We start from the raw sequence: 18,611 nt of genomic DNA on the forward strand, positions 1-18,611 counted from the left end.
AAATGATCCATATGGATCACCCAAAACAGATTTTCACTGTACTTCACTACATGTGACAATAATAAACCAATTTACTAATTTTACCATTACCTATATTTTCCCTCCTTCTTAGGCAATCCCTTGGGATTGAACGTGACATGAGTCCCACAAAACTGGAGTGGAAAGGAGGAGACTGATGAGGGGAATGAGGCAGTGGCAGTCTTCCACAGATAGAAGGTGGTTGATAGAGTAGGCACAGGACTTCAATAGTGCCTCTAGTGCAAGGATTGAGGTTCTCAATGCATTTTCAAACACCCCCTTTTCACCTCAAACAGTCAAAAGCCAGGGATTTCCAAGAATCAGCAGGAATGTTGCACTTTTCCCCAGAAGACTTTAAGGACATCTTTGAACCTTTTCCTCTATCCACCATTGCTAGAGATTGGAATAATAGAACATAACATTGCAGTACAGGCCCTTCAGCCCACAATGCTGTGCTAACCTACTCTAAGAACACCTAACTCTTCCCCCTCAGCCCTCCATTTTCCAAATGGTTTTAGTTTATTATTGTCACATGTATCGAGATACAGTGAAAAGCTTTCATTTTGTATGCCATCTAGACAGATCATTTCATGCATAACTACAATGAGATAGTAAAAAGAAATCAGAATGCAGGATGTGTATAATTATGGGACATTGGTCTCTGAGAGGATACAGATGGTTATCTTTCCAATGCATTTGGAGGATATTGTGGAGACAGTGTCTCTCCAGTGTCTAAAATGTTACCGAAATTGACCCTGACCTCAAACACAAGAGATACAGTAGATGCTGGAAATCTTGAGCACACACTCAAAATGCTAGAGGAACTCAACGAATCAGGCAGTATCCATGGAGGGGAATGAACAGTTGACGTTTCGGGGTGGGGGGGGGAGGCCCTTGATCATTCTGGATCAGAGTCTCCATCAGGACTGATGAAGGTCTCACCCGAAAAGTATGGTTATTCCCCTCCATGCTCACAGCCTAACTTGCGAGTTCCAGGTGTGTGTGTGTGTGTGTGTGTGTGTGTGTGTGTGTGTGTGTGTGTGTGTGTGAGTGTGTGTGTGAGAGTGTGTGTGAGAGTGTGTGTGTGAGAGTGTGTGTGTGTGTGTGTGTGTGTGTGTGTGTGTGTGTGTGTTGTTCAACCCCTATCCCCTCAGGAATGATGGTCTCTACTTAAACATATAAACACCTCCTTTGATCTACCATCCCAGAGCTTTACATTTACTGCTCCTCCAGTCGCAGGATGGTTTACATCGGGGTCAACCTTATTTTTAGCGGAGCGCCCTTTGATCCCCGGGACGCCCACGTCACCCTTGGAATACACAATCCAGCTCCCTGATCTGCTGGTGCCAGTTTCCACTGACTCAGGTGACACCGAGTTGGCACCGATTAGCAGCCCGTTTGCAATAATCCGAAATTCAAAACAAATAAAAAAAACTCCTCAGACTCCTAATTCCCAGAAGCGCGCTTCTATTATATAGTGGGTGGCCAGTTTTTCTGGAGATACTGAGAGTCAACATTTTGGCCCGGCAAGTAGTAGAGACATATTTCCCTCAGCAGGTACCGAGTGAGGACGTTGAGTACTGTTTCTGCCGCTCCGCGTGTCCCGTGCAACACCAACTGTTGCGTATCTGAGAGTTAGGCGAACCGCCCCTTCCATGTGGAGCGATTGAATACTAGAATCCAACATCTACCGAGATTCCGAGTTTCGGCCGATTCTAGGAAAGAGGAGTTCAAGTCCTTCTCCAAGCAAGGTGGAAGGGACTTTCGTCAGTCCTGGTCCCAAGAATCAATGACCGTTGAGCGCGGCAGGCGTAAAGCCGCCGTGCCTTTAATATCTAGGTGGTTTAAGGCGGAATGATTCTGCGCACCCAGCAGCTGGGAGTGGTGGTTGTGTTGGAATATAATCTATTCCAAACACATCTGCAGTACCTTCACGCAATTTCTTAGTTGTAAAGTTAAACGATAATCTCTGTTTATTCAGAACTGGTACTTGTTGAGTTAAACAAATGAGGGTGGATGGGTAGGCTGCTAGTGTACTGTCTCAAATGATATGCAAATATCTCTTTGTCTTGCACCTAAACTCACAGCGAGTTACACTGTCGAAAGGCACTGAAACCCACCTGCAGTGTTAGACAGTCACATTTGCCCAATTTACGTAGAACTCCGAACTGCCTCCTGCATGTACTGAGGATTCGGACCAGTGACCAGGTGAAAGAGGTCGACCCCGGTCTCTGTGAGGTAATTGTTGCTCAGTAGTTGACTCACTGGGAAGGGAAACAAACATCCCGTGCCATCTCCACACCTGGGGGGGGGGGGGGAAAACATTTGTGTTGGGTATTGGGGAGCGATCGAAAAGGAGCGCGAAGTAACTATTGCCCATGTGATGGTGTTGCCCATTCGATCAGGGTGATTTTACTGGCAGGAGTTTTGTGCGCGTGTGTTTTTAAGCCGCGTTTTAATTAAAATTAGTGTTTTCCTTTCCTTGCAGTAAGATGAGTGTCGGGACGGATAAATCATCAGATGTCCGAGTTGGTGTGTCACAACCCCAGGAACAGGCAGGTAACTGCAAAGCGAGGCGCTTAGTGAGTTGTTTTTGGTAAACTCCTGCGGTTAGTGCGGGAATCGGAGTTACAGGAGTTATCTCAGCAGAAAGTATCCTGGATAGCGAACTCTACGCGTTAACCTATCACTGGGACTTAAGTGCTGTGGAATGAATTAGGTAGACATAACATCTCCAACTAATTTAAACGGCTCCGTGGGCTGCCTGTAAAGGATTTAATTACCTTTGCAGCTGTTCATTCTGATCAGAGGGACAGGAGTCTGAAAGCTTGGAAAATGTGATTGTCAATATTTGCGCTAATTTCACCCTTGTAGCGATTGCAGAGTGAAGGGCAGAAAGTGTTAGCTCTCTGGTTCCCTCCTTGTACCTCTCCCGATCCCTGACCCTTCTCCAGTTCAATTCCAAACTGGCTCCAGCACACGTTGTAGTGGCTTCTTACTCCATCCAACCTAGAGTCAGGGAGCAGACCAAACCAGTTTTGAGCTGAAGGTTCTTGCTGTTGGGTTTTCCAAAATTTCATGGTTGGCAAAGATCCCAGCCAAAGAAGGGTTGACTGCAGACTAGTTTGAGATGTTAATATTTGAACTTGAGTCCTGATTGGAACTCCTTGCCTTTGTTTCTCTCTTTACACAGGTGTTGACCTGCTGTGAACGAACACATTTTGTGTTTTTCTTTCGTGACACAGGCTTCTAAATTCTGATTTAATGGACAATGTATCTGACTTGGGCACAGTTGGAGGTTTGATCTAAAGCTGCACACAAAGTGACAGGTTTTCGTGTTACCAAATGTAAATTCTACCCAGATAGTCTCCAGTTTCTCTTTGACCTTTGGAGAGGTGAGGTATTGTATTGAACATGGACCTGGAGTACAAAGTATCTAACTTTCCTGTAAATGGTGATGCAGATGGACAGGGTGGTGAACAAGGTGAATGGTGTTCTTGCCTTCATTGGCTAAGGCATTGAAAAGAGTTGGGGCATCATCTACAAAATGTTGGTTAGGCTGCATGTGCAATATTGTGTACACTTCTGATTGCCACACTACTGAAAAGTTGTGATTAATCTGAAAAGCATGTGTTTTTAAAAAAAATCACAGGAATGTTGTCAGGATTGGAAGATTTGAGTCATAGCAAGAGAATTGATAGGATGTGTCGGAGATTGAGGCGTGCGATGATGAGGGTATATGTAATTATGACTAGATAAGATGCATATCTGTAGTTAACTTCCCATTGTATCTAAAATTAGAGGGCATAGGTGTAAAGTCAAAGGGAAGAAGTTTAATGGGAATCTGGATGGTATATTTTTCACATAAAGAATAGGTTTGTGGAATGAGCTGCTAGAGGAGGTGGTTGCGGCATGAACGGCATTTTAAAAGCCTCTGGACAGGTACTTGAATGAGGCATGTGGAATCATTGCAGGTAAGTAGATTAGTGTAGATAGGCATAATGGTTGGCATAGACACAGTGGCCAAAAAGGCCTTTTACTGTGCTGTACTACACAATCCATGACCTGCTGTGTGTTTTCAGTATCTTCTGTTCTTGTCCTTGGTTCTGTGACTAGTATCAATTTCTTGGAAGTTACATAAAGATTCTGATAGACATTTGAAACTTAACTATTAGTGACCTTGCACTCAAAAGCGAATGTTTAATTTGAGAGTGTCTTTGCAGAAATGCAACAAACTGTCGTTGGTTGGTTGTTCAATGATTGACTCAAATATAATTGGCAGGTATGACTTTTGAGCATATTTATTTTCTATTTTAAAAAGTGCAAACTGCTGTGGTAACTTGAATTCCTCAAGCGTTTGTTTTCAGGGATATTGCAATTTTCAAAATGATGTGAGCTAGCTCTGTTTCTTTGAGTTGCTAGTGATATCCAGTGGTCCATTTTAATTTCTAGCACTCAGTGATTTATGCAGCACTTTTAAGCACCTGCTATAAGTGTTAAACAAACTGTGAGGTACTGAATGTATTGGTTTGTAAGGATTTAAAAAGAGGATGTAAAACACCTATAGGATCCCAGCCTGCTGACCGCTCCCCTGTTCAGCTGCACTTCAGCAGAAGCTGTGGTTAGAATATTGTCTGATCATTGTTCCTGTTATTTGTTTGTATTGCCAACATGCCAGTACTACTTTTACAAATGATGTGAAGTTAAGTATCAGATAGTATTGTCACACTATAATACAAATGGATGTGGGCCAAGAGCAGGTAAATGGGACTTGGTCAGCAGGGACAAGTTAGTCTGAAGGACCTGTTTCCATGTTCTAGGACTCTGCTGTAGCTCTATCTTATTTTCCTATCTACCCCCTCATTTTATATACTTCTACCATCTTGCCTCTGTCCATTCTCTCCTTGTAACTCATGCCATCCAATCCCAACAACATCCCAATGAATCCTTTGACAGCAAAGTACTGTATCTATTTTTGCCCGGTTTTTCTCTTGCATACGTGGCTCGTTGTGACCACTCTTTATACAAATGGGAGTTCAGGCTTGATTCCAGGTGGTCACAGAACCATTCTGTGCTTACAGAACAGGAAGCCATTCAGCCTATAGAGTTCATACTGGCTCCACATAAAATGCAGTTTAGTTAATCCTACTCTGCAAACCCAACCACCTGTAAAGTCTTTCATTTAATTACTTTTCCAGATTCTTTTTGAATGCCGCCCTTGAATCATAGCCTGTGTATTTCAGATCCATGCAGCATTTTGGTTTAAATCCCTCATCACTTTATGTTCCTTCCATTAATCCATGGCTATAAAATGTTTAGCCAGTTACATGGATAGAAAGGGCTTAGAGGGATAAGAGCTAAATGGAGACAAATGGGTTTGATATCTTGGTCTGCATGGATGAGTTGGGCCGAAGGGCTGTATCCACACTGTATAATTCTGACTATAAAATAGAATTGTTTCTCTCCATAGATACTCTGTCCCATACCCTCATGACTTAAGGTGCCTTCCTCTGGTGCCCTGTTCCAAGGAGAGCACCCACAGTTTTAAATTCTACCACCAGCTATTAGGTTGAGACTGGGAATTTGCAGTCTGGTGGATTATAGAATATGGTGTACATAATCCAGGGACTGGAAGCACTTTGGGTAATTGGTATTAGCAAAAGAGCCACTGCGAAGGTGATGAAGTGCAACAATTAGTGCGGTCTGACCTCTTCCAATGGTCACCTGTGTATTCTCCATCACTGTTCACTAGATGATAAAAAGTTGGGCCCTTTCCTTGTTGCTCTCTTTACCAAACTAAGCACAGCACCTGCATCACTGCCATTGGCTACCTCAGGGCATAATGCCTCTGAATCACTTCAATTATTAATAAAACTTCAGTGAAATGCCTTGAAGTGTTTAACACGTTAAACATTTACTTTTATTGGAATCCATCATAATGTTGAAGGCTTGTGTAACACTTTAATCACCTTGTTTCCAAAGAGAGGGAAAATGCTCAGCAATAGCAAAACTTCTATAGCCAGGAACACCCTCAATGTCGCCTGCCAACTTAATGGGTATGTCCAGATGAGTTAATCTTCTGTTTCTGTTAGTTGCCCAAAACAGTGGTGATGCAGTTTACATGGAAATTGCAGTACGTCATTCAATGCAACTGATCAATGCTTTGTGCTTGTGCCCATCTGGAATCACAATAAGCAACCTCTTGCTACGCAGCAGATGCAGACTGTCTCCAGTGTTCCACCTGCAGCCTGAATGTGGTCCTGAACAAATTCATTAACAAAAACATTCCTGTTGCACTTTGTTGTTGTTGTTCAGTCGTTAAGTTGAGTCCGACTCTTTGTGACCTCATGGACCATAGGGTTTTCGTGGCAGGATACTGAAGTTGGTTGCCAGGCCTTTCTTCCGCACAGATACTGTTGCTGCCCAGGTTGGGATCCGGCTGGGTTTGAACTCAGGACCATCTGCCCTGAAGTCCAGTGCTGATGCCACTACACCACCAACCGGCCCCTGTTGCTCTTTACTGTTGAGTAAAATCTGGGCAGTAATACAATGAATGCTGGGGGAATGATCATAGAGTAATACAGCCCTCTCATTCCAACTTTTCCCATGCCAATAAGATACCCATCAAAGCTGGTCCCATTTGCTTGTGTTTGGCCCAGATCTCTCTAAATCCCAGGAGTTCATGGAATCCTTGTTTAATGGTATTGTTCCATGGCATAAAAAAGATTGGGAACCCCTGCTCTAAACCTTTCCTACCCGTGCTGAATCTCAGACTGTGGGTAATCATTGGAAAAGTATTTCTGGCGGTATTTTTAAAGCATGTTGATGACAACGAACTGTTCGGCTGGAGCCATCAGCTAGCCATTATTGGTGAATGATTTAACTATCTAATTGAATGTGATTGAAAATCAGAGGGGGAGTAAAAAACTACAAATGCTGGAAATCTGAAATAAAAACAGACAATGCTTGAAACAGTCAGCAGGTCAGGCAAGAGCTGTGGAGAAAGGAACAGTTAATGTTTCATAAGGTTTATGCAATACAGAAAGGGGCCCTTTGGTCCATAACCTTTTAAAACTTTCCAAACTATGTTACCAGTACAACTGTCTTTTAAACATTGTTATTGTACCTGCCTCAACCACTTCCTCTGGCAACTGTTTCCATATAAATACCATCCTTTCTTTTAAATGTTACCCCTTAAGTTGCTCTTAATTCTTTCCCCTGTCCTGTCACCTTAAACCTATGTCCTCTAGTTTTTGATACCCTGGTGTGGAGGGGAAAACTGAGTGCATTCACTCTATCTGTTCCTCTTGGTTTTTATAAATCTCTAAGATCATCTATCATTCTCCTATGCTCGAAGGAATAAAGCCCTACCTTGTCCATCCGCTCCTTATAATTCAGTCCCTCATGTCCTGGCAAATCTTTGTATCTCTTCCAGTTTAAAATCATCTTTTTTTATAGTAGGATGACAAAAACTGAACACGATACTCCAAATGCAGCCTCACCAGTGTCCTGTACAATCATGCCATGGTCTCCTACTTACACTCGATGGCCTGCCTGATGAAGATCAGTGTGCCAAAAGCTTTTTTCAGCACCGTCTACCTGTGGCTGCTTTCAGCGAACTATGTACTTGTATTCCAAGGCTCCTCTGTTCTGCAATGCTGCTCAGGGCCCTGCTGCTCACTGTGAAAGTCCTAGCTGGATTTGACATTCAGGTTGAGAACCCTTCCCACACTGTCCATTTTTACCAGGGAAACGTGATTTACTGCATGGTAAAGGATTTAGGTGAATGATCAGAGATAATCTCTGCAATAATCAATAATACATGAACAAGTAGCATCAATGCAACATTGCTTTCAAATGAATTCTCTATTGTTAACACTTTCAGTTGAATGTGGCTCAATCCTGTGTGACTCATGCCTGTGACCCAGATTTTAATATTTGTTTTATGACAGGATGTAGGCGTCACTGGTTAAGCCAACATTTTTTGCCAATTTCCAATTGCCTTTAAAAATTGTGGTGTGCGGTCCTGAGGCAAAGATGTTTAAGGTTAATTCTACAGGGGCATTCAGGAATTTGGTGATGTAGCATTTGTGATACATTTCCAAGCTGGGATAGTATGAGACTTGTAGGGGTAAATTTGGCTGTTAGCTATCCCATTTCCTATGTACTAGTGAGTACAGCTTTGAACAATATCAAAGAAACCTTGGTGAATTACATTTAAGGAACATTGAATTGTCTCAGGATAGGAGGCTTCGGGCCAAGTGTTGGAAAACAGAATTAATACAGATGGATGTCCACTGATCAGCATGGATGTGATAGGCCAAATGTCCTGTTTCCATGCTGTATGATTCTATGAATTATTGCCATGTATTTTGTGCACAGCAAAGGAGGCTTGGTGAATATGGAAGGTGATTATCAAAATGCAAAAAGTGGGACTGCTTTGTTGTGATATTAAGTATCTTGAACATGATGAAACTGTGTTTAATTTGTGGATGGTTGCAATGCACTGAGGAATCAATGCAAGTAATTCTCTTGTTGTCGAAGACCCAGACCCTATCAAGTTCTTGTAGTTGGCACTATTAATATATTACCACCATCACAGAAACTGATCTCAGGAGAAGATGAAGATGGATAAAACATTCAGTAAGGAAGTTTTCAATCTGCTTCTGCAGCAGATAGATTATTGAGAAAAGGCTGTAGCTTTTTTTCTTGTATTGATTTGCTTTCCGGTTGATGGTGATTTGGTCAGGCAACTGTGCCTGTAAAGATTTGGCCCAGTTAGCCAGTGTTGGTTGGCTACTGAGCCACCCTTGATGATGGATGTTGAAGACCCCCACCCAAACTTTGTGCTCTTTTTGCTCTGCTGCTTCAAGCAGTCAATATGGAACAGTACTGATTCATCACCAAAGGGGAAAAGTAAGAGTCCTTGCCCTGGTTTGACCTCATCGAGTCTCTGATTCAGGAATCATAGTTAAGCAATTTTGGACGCATTCTGCTTTTAGCTACATAAATCACATTGTCACTGCTGAAGTATTCATCCTCCCAGTGGAACAGAGTGTATCCAGGGGTGGTGAAGGAGAAGTCTGCATTGTTGGCTGAAAGATATGAACCCCTGAGATACTAAGGAACAGGTCTTTGTTTTAGGTATATTTCCAGAAGTTTTTGAGAGAATGTCCTTTATGGGTTCAAGTGGGCTTTGTTTGCCTTTAAAATGTCCAATTCATGTGCATAAGTTGATGTTGGGTGAAATGAGCTATTGCATTATTGTTCCTTTCAGGCAGCATGACACTGCTGTGTGACTTTATAGGTTATGCCAGGGGGAAAGCACTCTTGTTGCTTATGAGGAATGATTACATAAATGGGCCTGGGTAAAGAAGATTTTAAAGATGAAGATTAGATTTATTACCACATGCACATTGAAACATACAGTGAAATGCATCACTTGCATCAAGTCAAATCAGCAAGGATTGTGCTGGGCAGCCTGCAAATGACACCACGCTTCAGGCGCCAACATAGCATACCCAAAGATTGAAATAATTTATACAGAGTACAACTCTGAGATTCGTCCTCCCGCAGGTAATCACGAAACAAAAAAACACACGGGACTCGTTCAAAGGAATCATCAAACAACCACACATGAGAAAAGAACAAATTGCACAAACAGCAAAAAGTGGGCAAACAACATGTAGAATATCAAACTTCATTCCAGGAGTCCTGTAGTATTCAGCTTAGTTCAGTTCAGTTTAGTTCAATGCCACGCTGCTAACTGACTGTAGGCCGCAGAGGTCTTCATTGAAGTGCCTCAATCAAACTGCTCAAAAACAGCAAAAAGCAGAGCAGGCAAAATCCAGAATATACATGCAACATGAACCTCAAAGTCCCCCAAAACCAGTTTACAACCACGAGTCTTGCCAATCAATCCTTGCAACGTGGAACCCAAGGCTCCTGCGTTTTCCTCCTACAGCAGCAGGTAGCCACAACTCAAAAACCTAATCAGATCTCTTTGGAATGTGGGAGGAAATCCATACGGTCACATGGAGAATGTACAGACAGTGGTGGGTATCGAGCCCCAATCTTACAGCTGGCGCCGTAAAGTGTAACCATACCCACAACACGATTGTGCTGCCCCTACCTAGATTTACTTAGACTAGCAAATTAGATTAGTTTTGAGCAATTTTTCTTCATTAGCATTATTGACACTGAACTTTTCTCCAACTGGCCCCCCACAACCCACCACCATACCACAAGATTTCTTTTAACAGAACTTAACGATTCCATCATCTGTGGTAGAATTTGAACTTGTGTGCAGGTCATGAAAGCAGAAGCTTATAGTACTAGTTCAGATCTTATTATGTACTAGTTCACAGGATGTTTATAATTGCAACGCCAGCATCTATTGTCCATCTTCAATCCCAGTGATAGTTGTGATCTATGTAGGGTAAATACTCAATGTTATCAGAACTCTGCTGAAGTAAAGGTGAAATGTTTCCATTTCAAGCTGTGTCTGATTGAGGGAATAATGAAAATGCTGTTCCCATCCGAATGCTGCCTTTGTCCTTCTGGACGGTGAAGGTCATATTTGTTTATTGGAGAGATAAATCATGGTAACAGGCCCTTAAAGCTCAACAAGCCTGTGCCACCCAATTATATACATGTAACCAATTAACCTACTAATCTGTATCCTTTTGAACATGGGACTTAACCGGCGTACCCAGAGGAAAACCCTGCAGTCACAGGGAGAACACACAAACTCGTTGCATGCAGCAGCAGGAATCGAACCACAGTCACTGCTGCTGTGACAGCGTTACCCTGATGTGCCGCCCCGTGTTTGGAGGTGCTGTTGATGAAATCTTGGAGCATTGTTGGACATGTTGCACTATATGCTGCTGGTGGAGAGTCCAGTGCCTATAGCAATGAATGGAGTCCCATTCGCTGCTGCTTCCTTTGATGTGATTGAGCTGCCTGAGTGTTGGAGTTGTATTACTCCAGGTTAGTGGGAAAATTCTGTCACAGTCTGGAAACTTGACTTTATAGATGGAGGTAAACTAATGGGGATTGTAAAGGTGAGACACTCTCTGCGAGAGAGCTGGTCTTGTAGCCATAATGTGTATATCAACACAGAACAGTACAGGCCCTTTGGACCACAATATTGTGCTGATTGATCTTTCAACGTATTCCAAGATCAATCTAACTTTCCCTCCAATGTAGCCCTCCATTTTTCTTTCAATGACATACCCTCTTAAATGTCTCTAATGTATCTACCTCCACCACTATCCCTAGCAGTATGTTTCATGTATTTTTAAAAAAACTTACTTCTGACATCTCCCCATACTTTGCTCCAATCACCTTAGATGTATACCTTCTTGAATGAGTTATTTCTGCTCTGGGAAAAAGGAGCTGGCTGTCCATTCAATCTATGCCTCTTATCATCTTATACACCTCGATCAAGTCACCTCTCATCCTCCTTCGCTCCAAAGAGAAAAGCCCCAGCTTGCTCAACCTTTCCTTGATTGATATGGGTCCATATGGTTGAATAAAACTCATAAACAGTGAATCACTGGAATATTGATGCTGAAGGATTCAACAATCTTAGTGGTGTGTTAGGGGGAAGTAGATTTTCTCATCAATTGACAATCGCAATATAAGTGTTTCTTGCCATTATCAGACCAGGCATAAATATTCTCCAAGTTGTGCTGTTGTGAGCCAGGTTACAGGTCGAGGTTGGAGCTGCTTATGGATCCCCCTTGGTAAATGCTTTGTTGACCACTCTCACATCTGGTTAGATGGGGCAGGTTTTCAAGCCTGGTTCTAGAAGCTGATTCCTTGCCAACACACTGTTGCTTTTTGTGTTTTGAATGTTGATTGTCCTGCGTTACTGTTTATGTAGGCTGGTGCCTAAGAAACTCCCTCTCACATTTGTTTAATTTGGGTTCATTGTGGGATTGAGGCAAGTAAAGAAGAAAGGTTTGTGGTATGCCCGTAACACCGTGAGCTCTGGTCAATGCCCATTACACACTGAGTCCTGGATCTACCCTTTGTTGTTCCAGCTAAGTGAAGAGTGGAGACTCGGTGAATGGTATAATGATGGTCGTACCTACTAATGCAAACATGTCTAAACCTGATTATTTATATCTGCTGCCTTCTGAGATTCCCCTCTGAAAGGTAGAAGTGAATGTTCAATACAAAGGAGTATTAATTTATTTGCTGAAGAGAGAACTAGACAATCCAATAGTTTCTTTGACCTAATTTGACTTGAAACCATAAGACTTTTTCTAGGCCTGGATTCAGTGATAGGGACTGTCCATGTGTACTGGAGTAATAGGGTGCAAATGGAAAGATGATGATGCTGAAAAAGACTAGGTCGCCTGAGTGAGCTGAACTAGCCCAACTAGGACACCGATCCTACAGAGTAGAAGAGTAGGGCAAGGTTGGGTTGGGATAATCCCAATCTTGCGCTTTGTTTCATGCCTCTGGCATTGTGAATCAGGCGTGGTTGCTGAAGTTTATACCGTTTGAGGAAAAGCGCAGGAACTGGATCCTAAATACATTGTTTTTGCTGAACTGTTCATTATTTGCATATTTTCAGTTGTACTGGCTTTGTTCAACACTGCACTGAAAGCAATTGTGAATAACATGGTGTAAGATACCATCTAGGTCAATACAGCAGGAAAGCTGCATTCAGCATGGATAAAATGAGACTTTTCATCTGCAGTTTAAAAAAAACACTATCCTATAATGCATTCAGTTTGTGAATCATCATCTTAACCTCTACTCCACAGGTGCCCTTTTGAAGAGCCAGAACGTTCCAAGATTTATTTTAATTTCAAAAATAATTTTTATTCAAAAAGTATGTACAAGAATTAGAGAGAAAAAGTCCTTATGGTGAGCCCCTACCCCTCAACCTGCAGCAATTTTGTTTTTTAAGTGTATCATGTCCTTAATAATTTAACTTGTATTGAATTGGGAATCAAAATTGAAATATTTTGGTCTGCGTGGTTAAGCACTGCACACCCACATGTACAGACATATACATAATATACCCACTCACTCTGAAGTATGGAGAAGTTGCCATAAAGATGGGCTCTTGCTAATTTGCATTGCAAACTATTTCTCATATTAGAGCAGGAAGGATTTACATACTGGGGGAGGGGGAGGCTGCTTATGTAGGAGCAAAGGGGAGCTGATTTGAAATTCAAATTGGATGCCCAACAGAACTACAGTGTTGTGGAGAATTAAATAACATGGAAACATAACAAAAGCTGCTGCCTTCACTGACACTAAATCCTATTTGTGGATTACTTGTGCCTCCGGTGCACTGCACCTGTGTCTAGCTGTCCTTTATGGCAATGACTAATTCCTCATTTGTACTGTTCCTAGAAAAAGGGTGTTGAAAATTGCGGCTGATAACAATGGCACAGGACAGTTTGCCCCACCACAGATCTCAGGAAGCAAGTTGACTTCCCATGTCTGCTTGGTTGGGGGGGGGGGGGTGTGGGAGAAACTATTTTCTTTTTTTTCCCTCCCCCCTCATCCTTGTTGTCTGACTCTGCGAATTTGGCCCTGTGTCTCTGTCTCTCTGTCTCTCCTTCTAATTTTGACAATGGTCATGGAGTCGTACAACATGGCAACAAGTTCTTTGGCCCAATTGATCCATACCAACTAAGATTCCCATCTACGTTAGTCCCAGTTGCCTGTGTTTGCCCCATATCCCTCTAAGCCAGGGGTCGGCAACCCGTGGCTCCGGAGCCGCATCCGGCTCTTTCATCTCTGTGCTGTGGCTCCCCGTGGCTTTGGAAAATAAATGATGAGTATTTAATTAAAATGTATTTTATGTTAGTTTGTTAGTTTTTGAAATGTAATTTGAAATTTGAAGATTATGGTGATCTTGTACAATCTATATAAAACGTTGTGGCGACCCCATTTCCTGGCACATCCGAACCGGCTCACAATTAGCCAGCGTTCCGGCTAAGGGAGATAGCCTACGGGGGTTTGTGAGTACATGTCTTTTGGAGCATCCGCGCCCATGGGGGGCAGGTTGAGGGAGGCTTTAAAGCAAGGCTGTTTAGTTCGAATAAAGTTATCTTTGACTGCAGTTTACCGACTCCGTGTCGTTATTTTAGCGCTGTGTGTAGCACACCACTACAACGTGTTTTTTATCGCTATTAATATACGTCACCACTGCCAATGCCTGACACCCGTCAGTGCGCGATTTCTTTTAATTTTTCGATCCAAGGTAGGCTAACTATGGAGTAACCTTCAACCCAACGTCTTTTTTTCGGAGTTCAAAATGTTTTTGTTGCATGCAGAAATGTAATTTCATTTTCTCTGCAGGAGTTCATCAATTTCATAAATGCAACACATTATAGTTTGTTTATACATAGCATAAAGGCAAAAAAAACCGTTGTATGCAGTGTTATTTCATTTTAAATGTCTAACGGGTTTTGTGGCTCCCAGTGTTTTCTTTTCTGTGGGAAACGGGTCCATATGGCTCTTTCAGTGTTAAAGGTTGCCGACCCCTGCTCGAAGCCTTTTGTATCCATGCACCTGCCCCAGGTTGATTATTGGCATGCCAGAAGGCTCTGGGTGAGTTGAGGGCTGTGGGATACTGTCACAAGAGTTGTGAAGTATGTGTGCCCATAGTGCTGAGTAGAAGAGGGAGGCAAGGACGGAAGGTAGCAATGCAGAGGAAGAAGAAAACCGCCATGTTAGTATGCACTTTAATGGATGAATGGAATTTGAACTAAGTTTCGTCCTTTTAGTATTGAACAGCCCACCTAACTGTATTCTGACTCATGTAAAAATGGAAGATTGGTGATTAGCGCCGAACCTTTCATCTCTACTAAGTCTACGTCTTAGAACTCCCTACACAAATCATTGTCGCATTTGCTTTGCTGGAAGTACTACACTGTTTCTAGAAAGTGGCTCACCAACTCAAGGGTGGTTGGGGAGAAAAAATATTTCAAAGTTCAAAGTGCATCTATTATCCAATTGTGTGTACATTATACAACCTTAAGATTCTTCTCCTAATAGGCGTGCACAAAACAAAGATACCCAAATAAAAACATTTAAAAGAAAGACGGTCAAACGCCCAATGTTCAGTGGGGGGAGAAACAAATCACGCAAACAATAAACACAAGCAACTAACATTCTGAACTGAAGTCCACAGAGAGATTCTGTCCACAGACCCTTAGTTTAGCGGAGAGTGGAGCAGCAAGCTGAACCGGACCATACCTTTTGTTATTTATGCATAAATAAACCCATGATTGCCATATCCTAAAATATTGAATAAATAATAAAAAAATAATTATTGGAGAAGTGTTGAGAACAGGTCAAATCTGACCCTCCAAAAGGTTGCCTGTGATAAGGATCATTATGCTGAAAGGTGATGCTGCTAATCTTGCAATGCCAGTGTTTATGAGTCTGCAGTTGTTGCACTGCCACAGTAACTGGAGCTGTTCTGAATATTCATGCTTTATTTTTATGTCAGGTGTTGAACAGAACGGCCTGGACTTTACTCGACAGGTGAGTGTTTAATGTGTCTGTACCAAATTCATAATTGATTTTTGATATTTTGACTTGCTGATTATCCATTTCCCCCTGTTAAACAATAATTTAATAGTACAATAATCACTACCACTGTTTACCATGGTGGGAATATTGAGTTGGGTTTAGGTTTGGATTTCAGATTAGGAATATAAGTTCAGTTTAGTAATTAAAATTAGTGATGGAGTGGAGTTAGTGCTTGATTTAATCAGTTAGAATACAGGCAAAATTATGGTTAAGTCAAAAGCTGATCAGACAGCATCTTTTTGGGAAATATATTTAAAGTTTTAGGTTTGTACCTGTTTTACTGATCGCTTGTTGTGTTGAGGTAGTTTTGCAGTAAGACTAAATTAGGGTTGAGGGTTAAGATTAAATTTTAAATGATTCTAGATGGGACATGTGAAGCAATAACATTAAATTTATTTAATTAGAGATACAGCACAGAACAGGCCCTTCCAGCCCAATGAGCCACATGCTCCAGCAACCCACCTATTTAACACTAGCCTAATCACAGGACAATCTACAATGTTCAATTAACCTTCTAACTGGTATGATTTTGGACACTGTGAGGAAACCGAAGCCTTTGGAGGAGAACCATGCGATCTTGGAGGAAAATATATAAATTCCTTACAGACAGTGGTGGAACTGAACTCTGACACCCCGATCTGTAATAGCATTGCGCAAACCGCTATGGTACCGTGGTGCCCATGGTGGTTCGGAATCCACGATCTCCATTTCCTGCTTTATCATCAATGGAACTTTAAATCCCAAGTCTAGTGTGACGTTAACAGCCTTTCCTCGGCTTGCCCTGTCTACCCAGCAAAATAATTATTGCACTGGGCACCTGAACAATCTGCAATCTGCAATCTGAATCTGATGGGAAGAAGCAATCTGCTTCTTCCCATCATCTTTTCCAACCCCAAGCATACTTCCAATTTTTCTGCCAGCAGAAAGTGATCTCTGCTGAAGCCTTTGCTGGTTCTTTGGGTCCAAAACATCTAATATACGTGTATAAAATAACTGCTGGAAAATCTCAGCATGTTGGGCAGCCTCTGTGGAAAGTTCTTGCTCTGTGACCTTTCATCAGAACCAAGATGCTGACTGTTTCTCTTTTCGCAGTTGCTGTGTAACATGCTGAGTTTCCAGCATTTTATGTTTTTGTTTCAGATACTTAACATTTTTTCTATTTAGAGACACAACACAGAATAGGCCCCACAACCCCTGATGACCCCAGTTTAACCCTAACCTGATCGCGGGACAATTTACAATGACCAGTTAACCTACCCAGTACATCTTTGGACTGTGGGAGGAAACTGGAGCACTTGGAGAAAACCCACACATTCCATGGGGAGGATGTACAGAGGATGTTGGAATTGAACTCTGAACTCCGATGCCCCAAGCTGTAATAGTACTGCGCTAACAGCTACGCCACTGTGGCACATCTAAGCAGCTCCTGCAGGTTTTTAATTTTTTTTTCTCATCACAAGTACATTCTTAGCTTTGCTTCAGTCTTCACACCACTGTCATGGTCAGATGCAACTTAACTCCATAACATTTCTGAGCTGCATCTCCTATGGGAGTGTTAGATTTGGTTTTGCAAGATTATGTGCCCTCCCTTCCCTGGAAATGTAAACAAAAGTTTGCTCTGCATCTAACCTGCATTGTGTCACCCCAAGTGGGAGTATTTGGCATAGAAAGCAGATTAAATTTCAAAGCCTGGGCCCTGATGGTGACTAATACCAGGGAACAAACCTGCTGACAGACCATCTGAGCTCAGGGGGTGACGGATTGCAGGGATAATTGTTCTACACTGAATTTTATTTAGCAAGAATCAGCACTTTCAGAATAGGTGAGCAGGAAATGGGGTTTAGTCATAGGTTCCACGCTGGTGGTCTCTCGTGCCGTGCTCTCAATGCTTTGGTTATGAAAAGCAAAATTGTAACATTTGGGCTATTTAATTACCTGAAGTCTTTGAGTTAGATATTTGTTGTCTACATGGCTGGTGTTTTCTTTCTTATAGAATTGCTCATGTTGGTTGAATCATTTGCTGTAGAACTTGAGAGGGAGGGGGTGGAGGGATGACCTCAGTCAGGTTTTGGTTAGTGCTGAAAATGAGTGCTGGTGGGAGTGGGAATTTGCATACAGAGGGAAGGTGGGGCCCAACCTACCCAGTCCAACCAGTTTGGTTTCTGGACTTGTGACTACACATTCAGTGACATTTAACACATGGTGCGTGATGAGCTCCAGCTGCAAGCTGAGGGTGCAGAAGCCTTTGTAGAAATGCTTAGTGTTTGTGGGTGAAATGGGGAGGGATGCTGGGATCGTGGGTGTAGCAAGAACAGTCAATTCTCAGAAATACGACTTAATATCTTGTGGAATACAGAAGTACCACGGAACTTTATATTTTGATTACTTATAAACACATACAATGTACAGAAAATGAAACAAAATTACCTTTTAACAAAGCATTTATCTTTGTGTGCCTGTATCCTTTGTCAAGTACTCGGATCAGTGGGCCTTGTTGCCAAGCCCCTGGAGACGATCCCAATCTAATAAACTCCTGTGCAAACAAGAGATTCAGGTCAGGATCTGAAGGCCAGTGGGAGTATGGAATCGCCTCCAAGTTATTACTTCAAGCAGCAGCATCAGAAATAAATTCTAATGGTGTCAACTCTTTGGTCTTGAGCCAGATGATTTGGGAAGAGAACAGGTTTTATTCCTGGTGTGTGCAGAATCTGTAAGGCTGCAATGGGGAAGCTTTCATTTAGCTTCCTTTACAATGAGTTGGAGAGAAGATGGGCTCCTTATCCCATGGCAGATCATGAAGGAGGGCCTGTCATTTTTTTAAATTCTCAGTCAAGTTTATAATGCTACTGTGACACAGTAATTTTCTTTGGGATCAATAAAGTATCTATCTATAATCATAGTCATATGTTGTGAAATTTGTTGATTTGTGGTAGTAGTACAATGCAATACATAAAAATTAGTATAAATTACAATAAGTGTGTATATATAAACAAAATAAGTAGTCCAATAATAGAACAAAATGG

At 42.1% G+C, this 18,611-nt stretch overlaps 1 protein-coding gene across 5 annotated transcripts in view; it reads left to right on the forward strand.

Moving 5' to 3' along the window:
- Positions 1–1,683: 1,683 nt before the first annotated feature.
- pou2f3 (POU class 2 homeobox 3) overlaps positions 1,684–18,611 on the forward strand; it is a 35,980-nt gene continuing 19,052 nt past the window's right edge. Inside the window, exons 1-3 of one of the 5 annotated variants that reach the window (XM_059957038.1) lie at positions 1,684–1,769; positions 2,507–2,577; positions 15,506–15,540. In XM_059957038.1, the coding sequence (XP_059813021.1) occupies positions 2,511–2,577; positions 15,506–15,540 (102 nt within the window). In that variant the 5' untranslated portion in view covers positions 1,684–1,769; positions 2,507–2,510. Of the gene's footprint in view, positions 1,770–1,859; positions 2,257–2,373; positions 2,384–2,506; positions 2,578–10,546; positions 11,008–15,505; positions 15,541–18,611 lie in introns of those variants that run through there. The other 4 variants (XM_059957037.1, XM_059957039.1, XM_059957035.1 and 1 more) reach the window with 4 other exon arrangements.

This window comes from Hypanus sabinus, chromosome X2, assembly GCF_030144855.1.
Source record: "Hypanus sabinus isolate sHypSab1 chromosome X2, sHypSab1.hap1, whole genome shotgun sequence".
Classification (NCBI taxonomy): domain Eukaryota; kingdom Metazoa; phylum Chordata; class Chondrichthyes; order Myliobatiformes; family Dasyatidae; genus Hypanus; species Hypanus sabinus.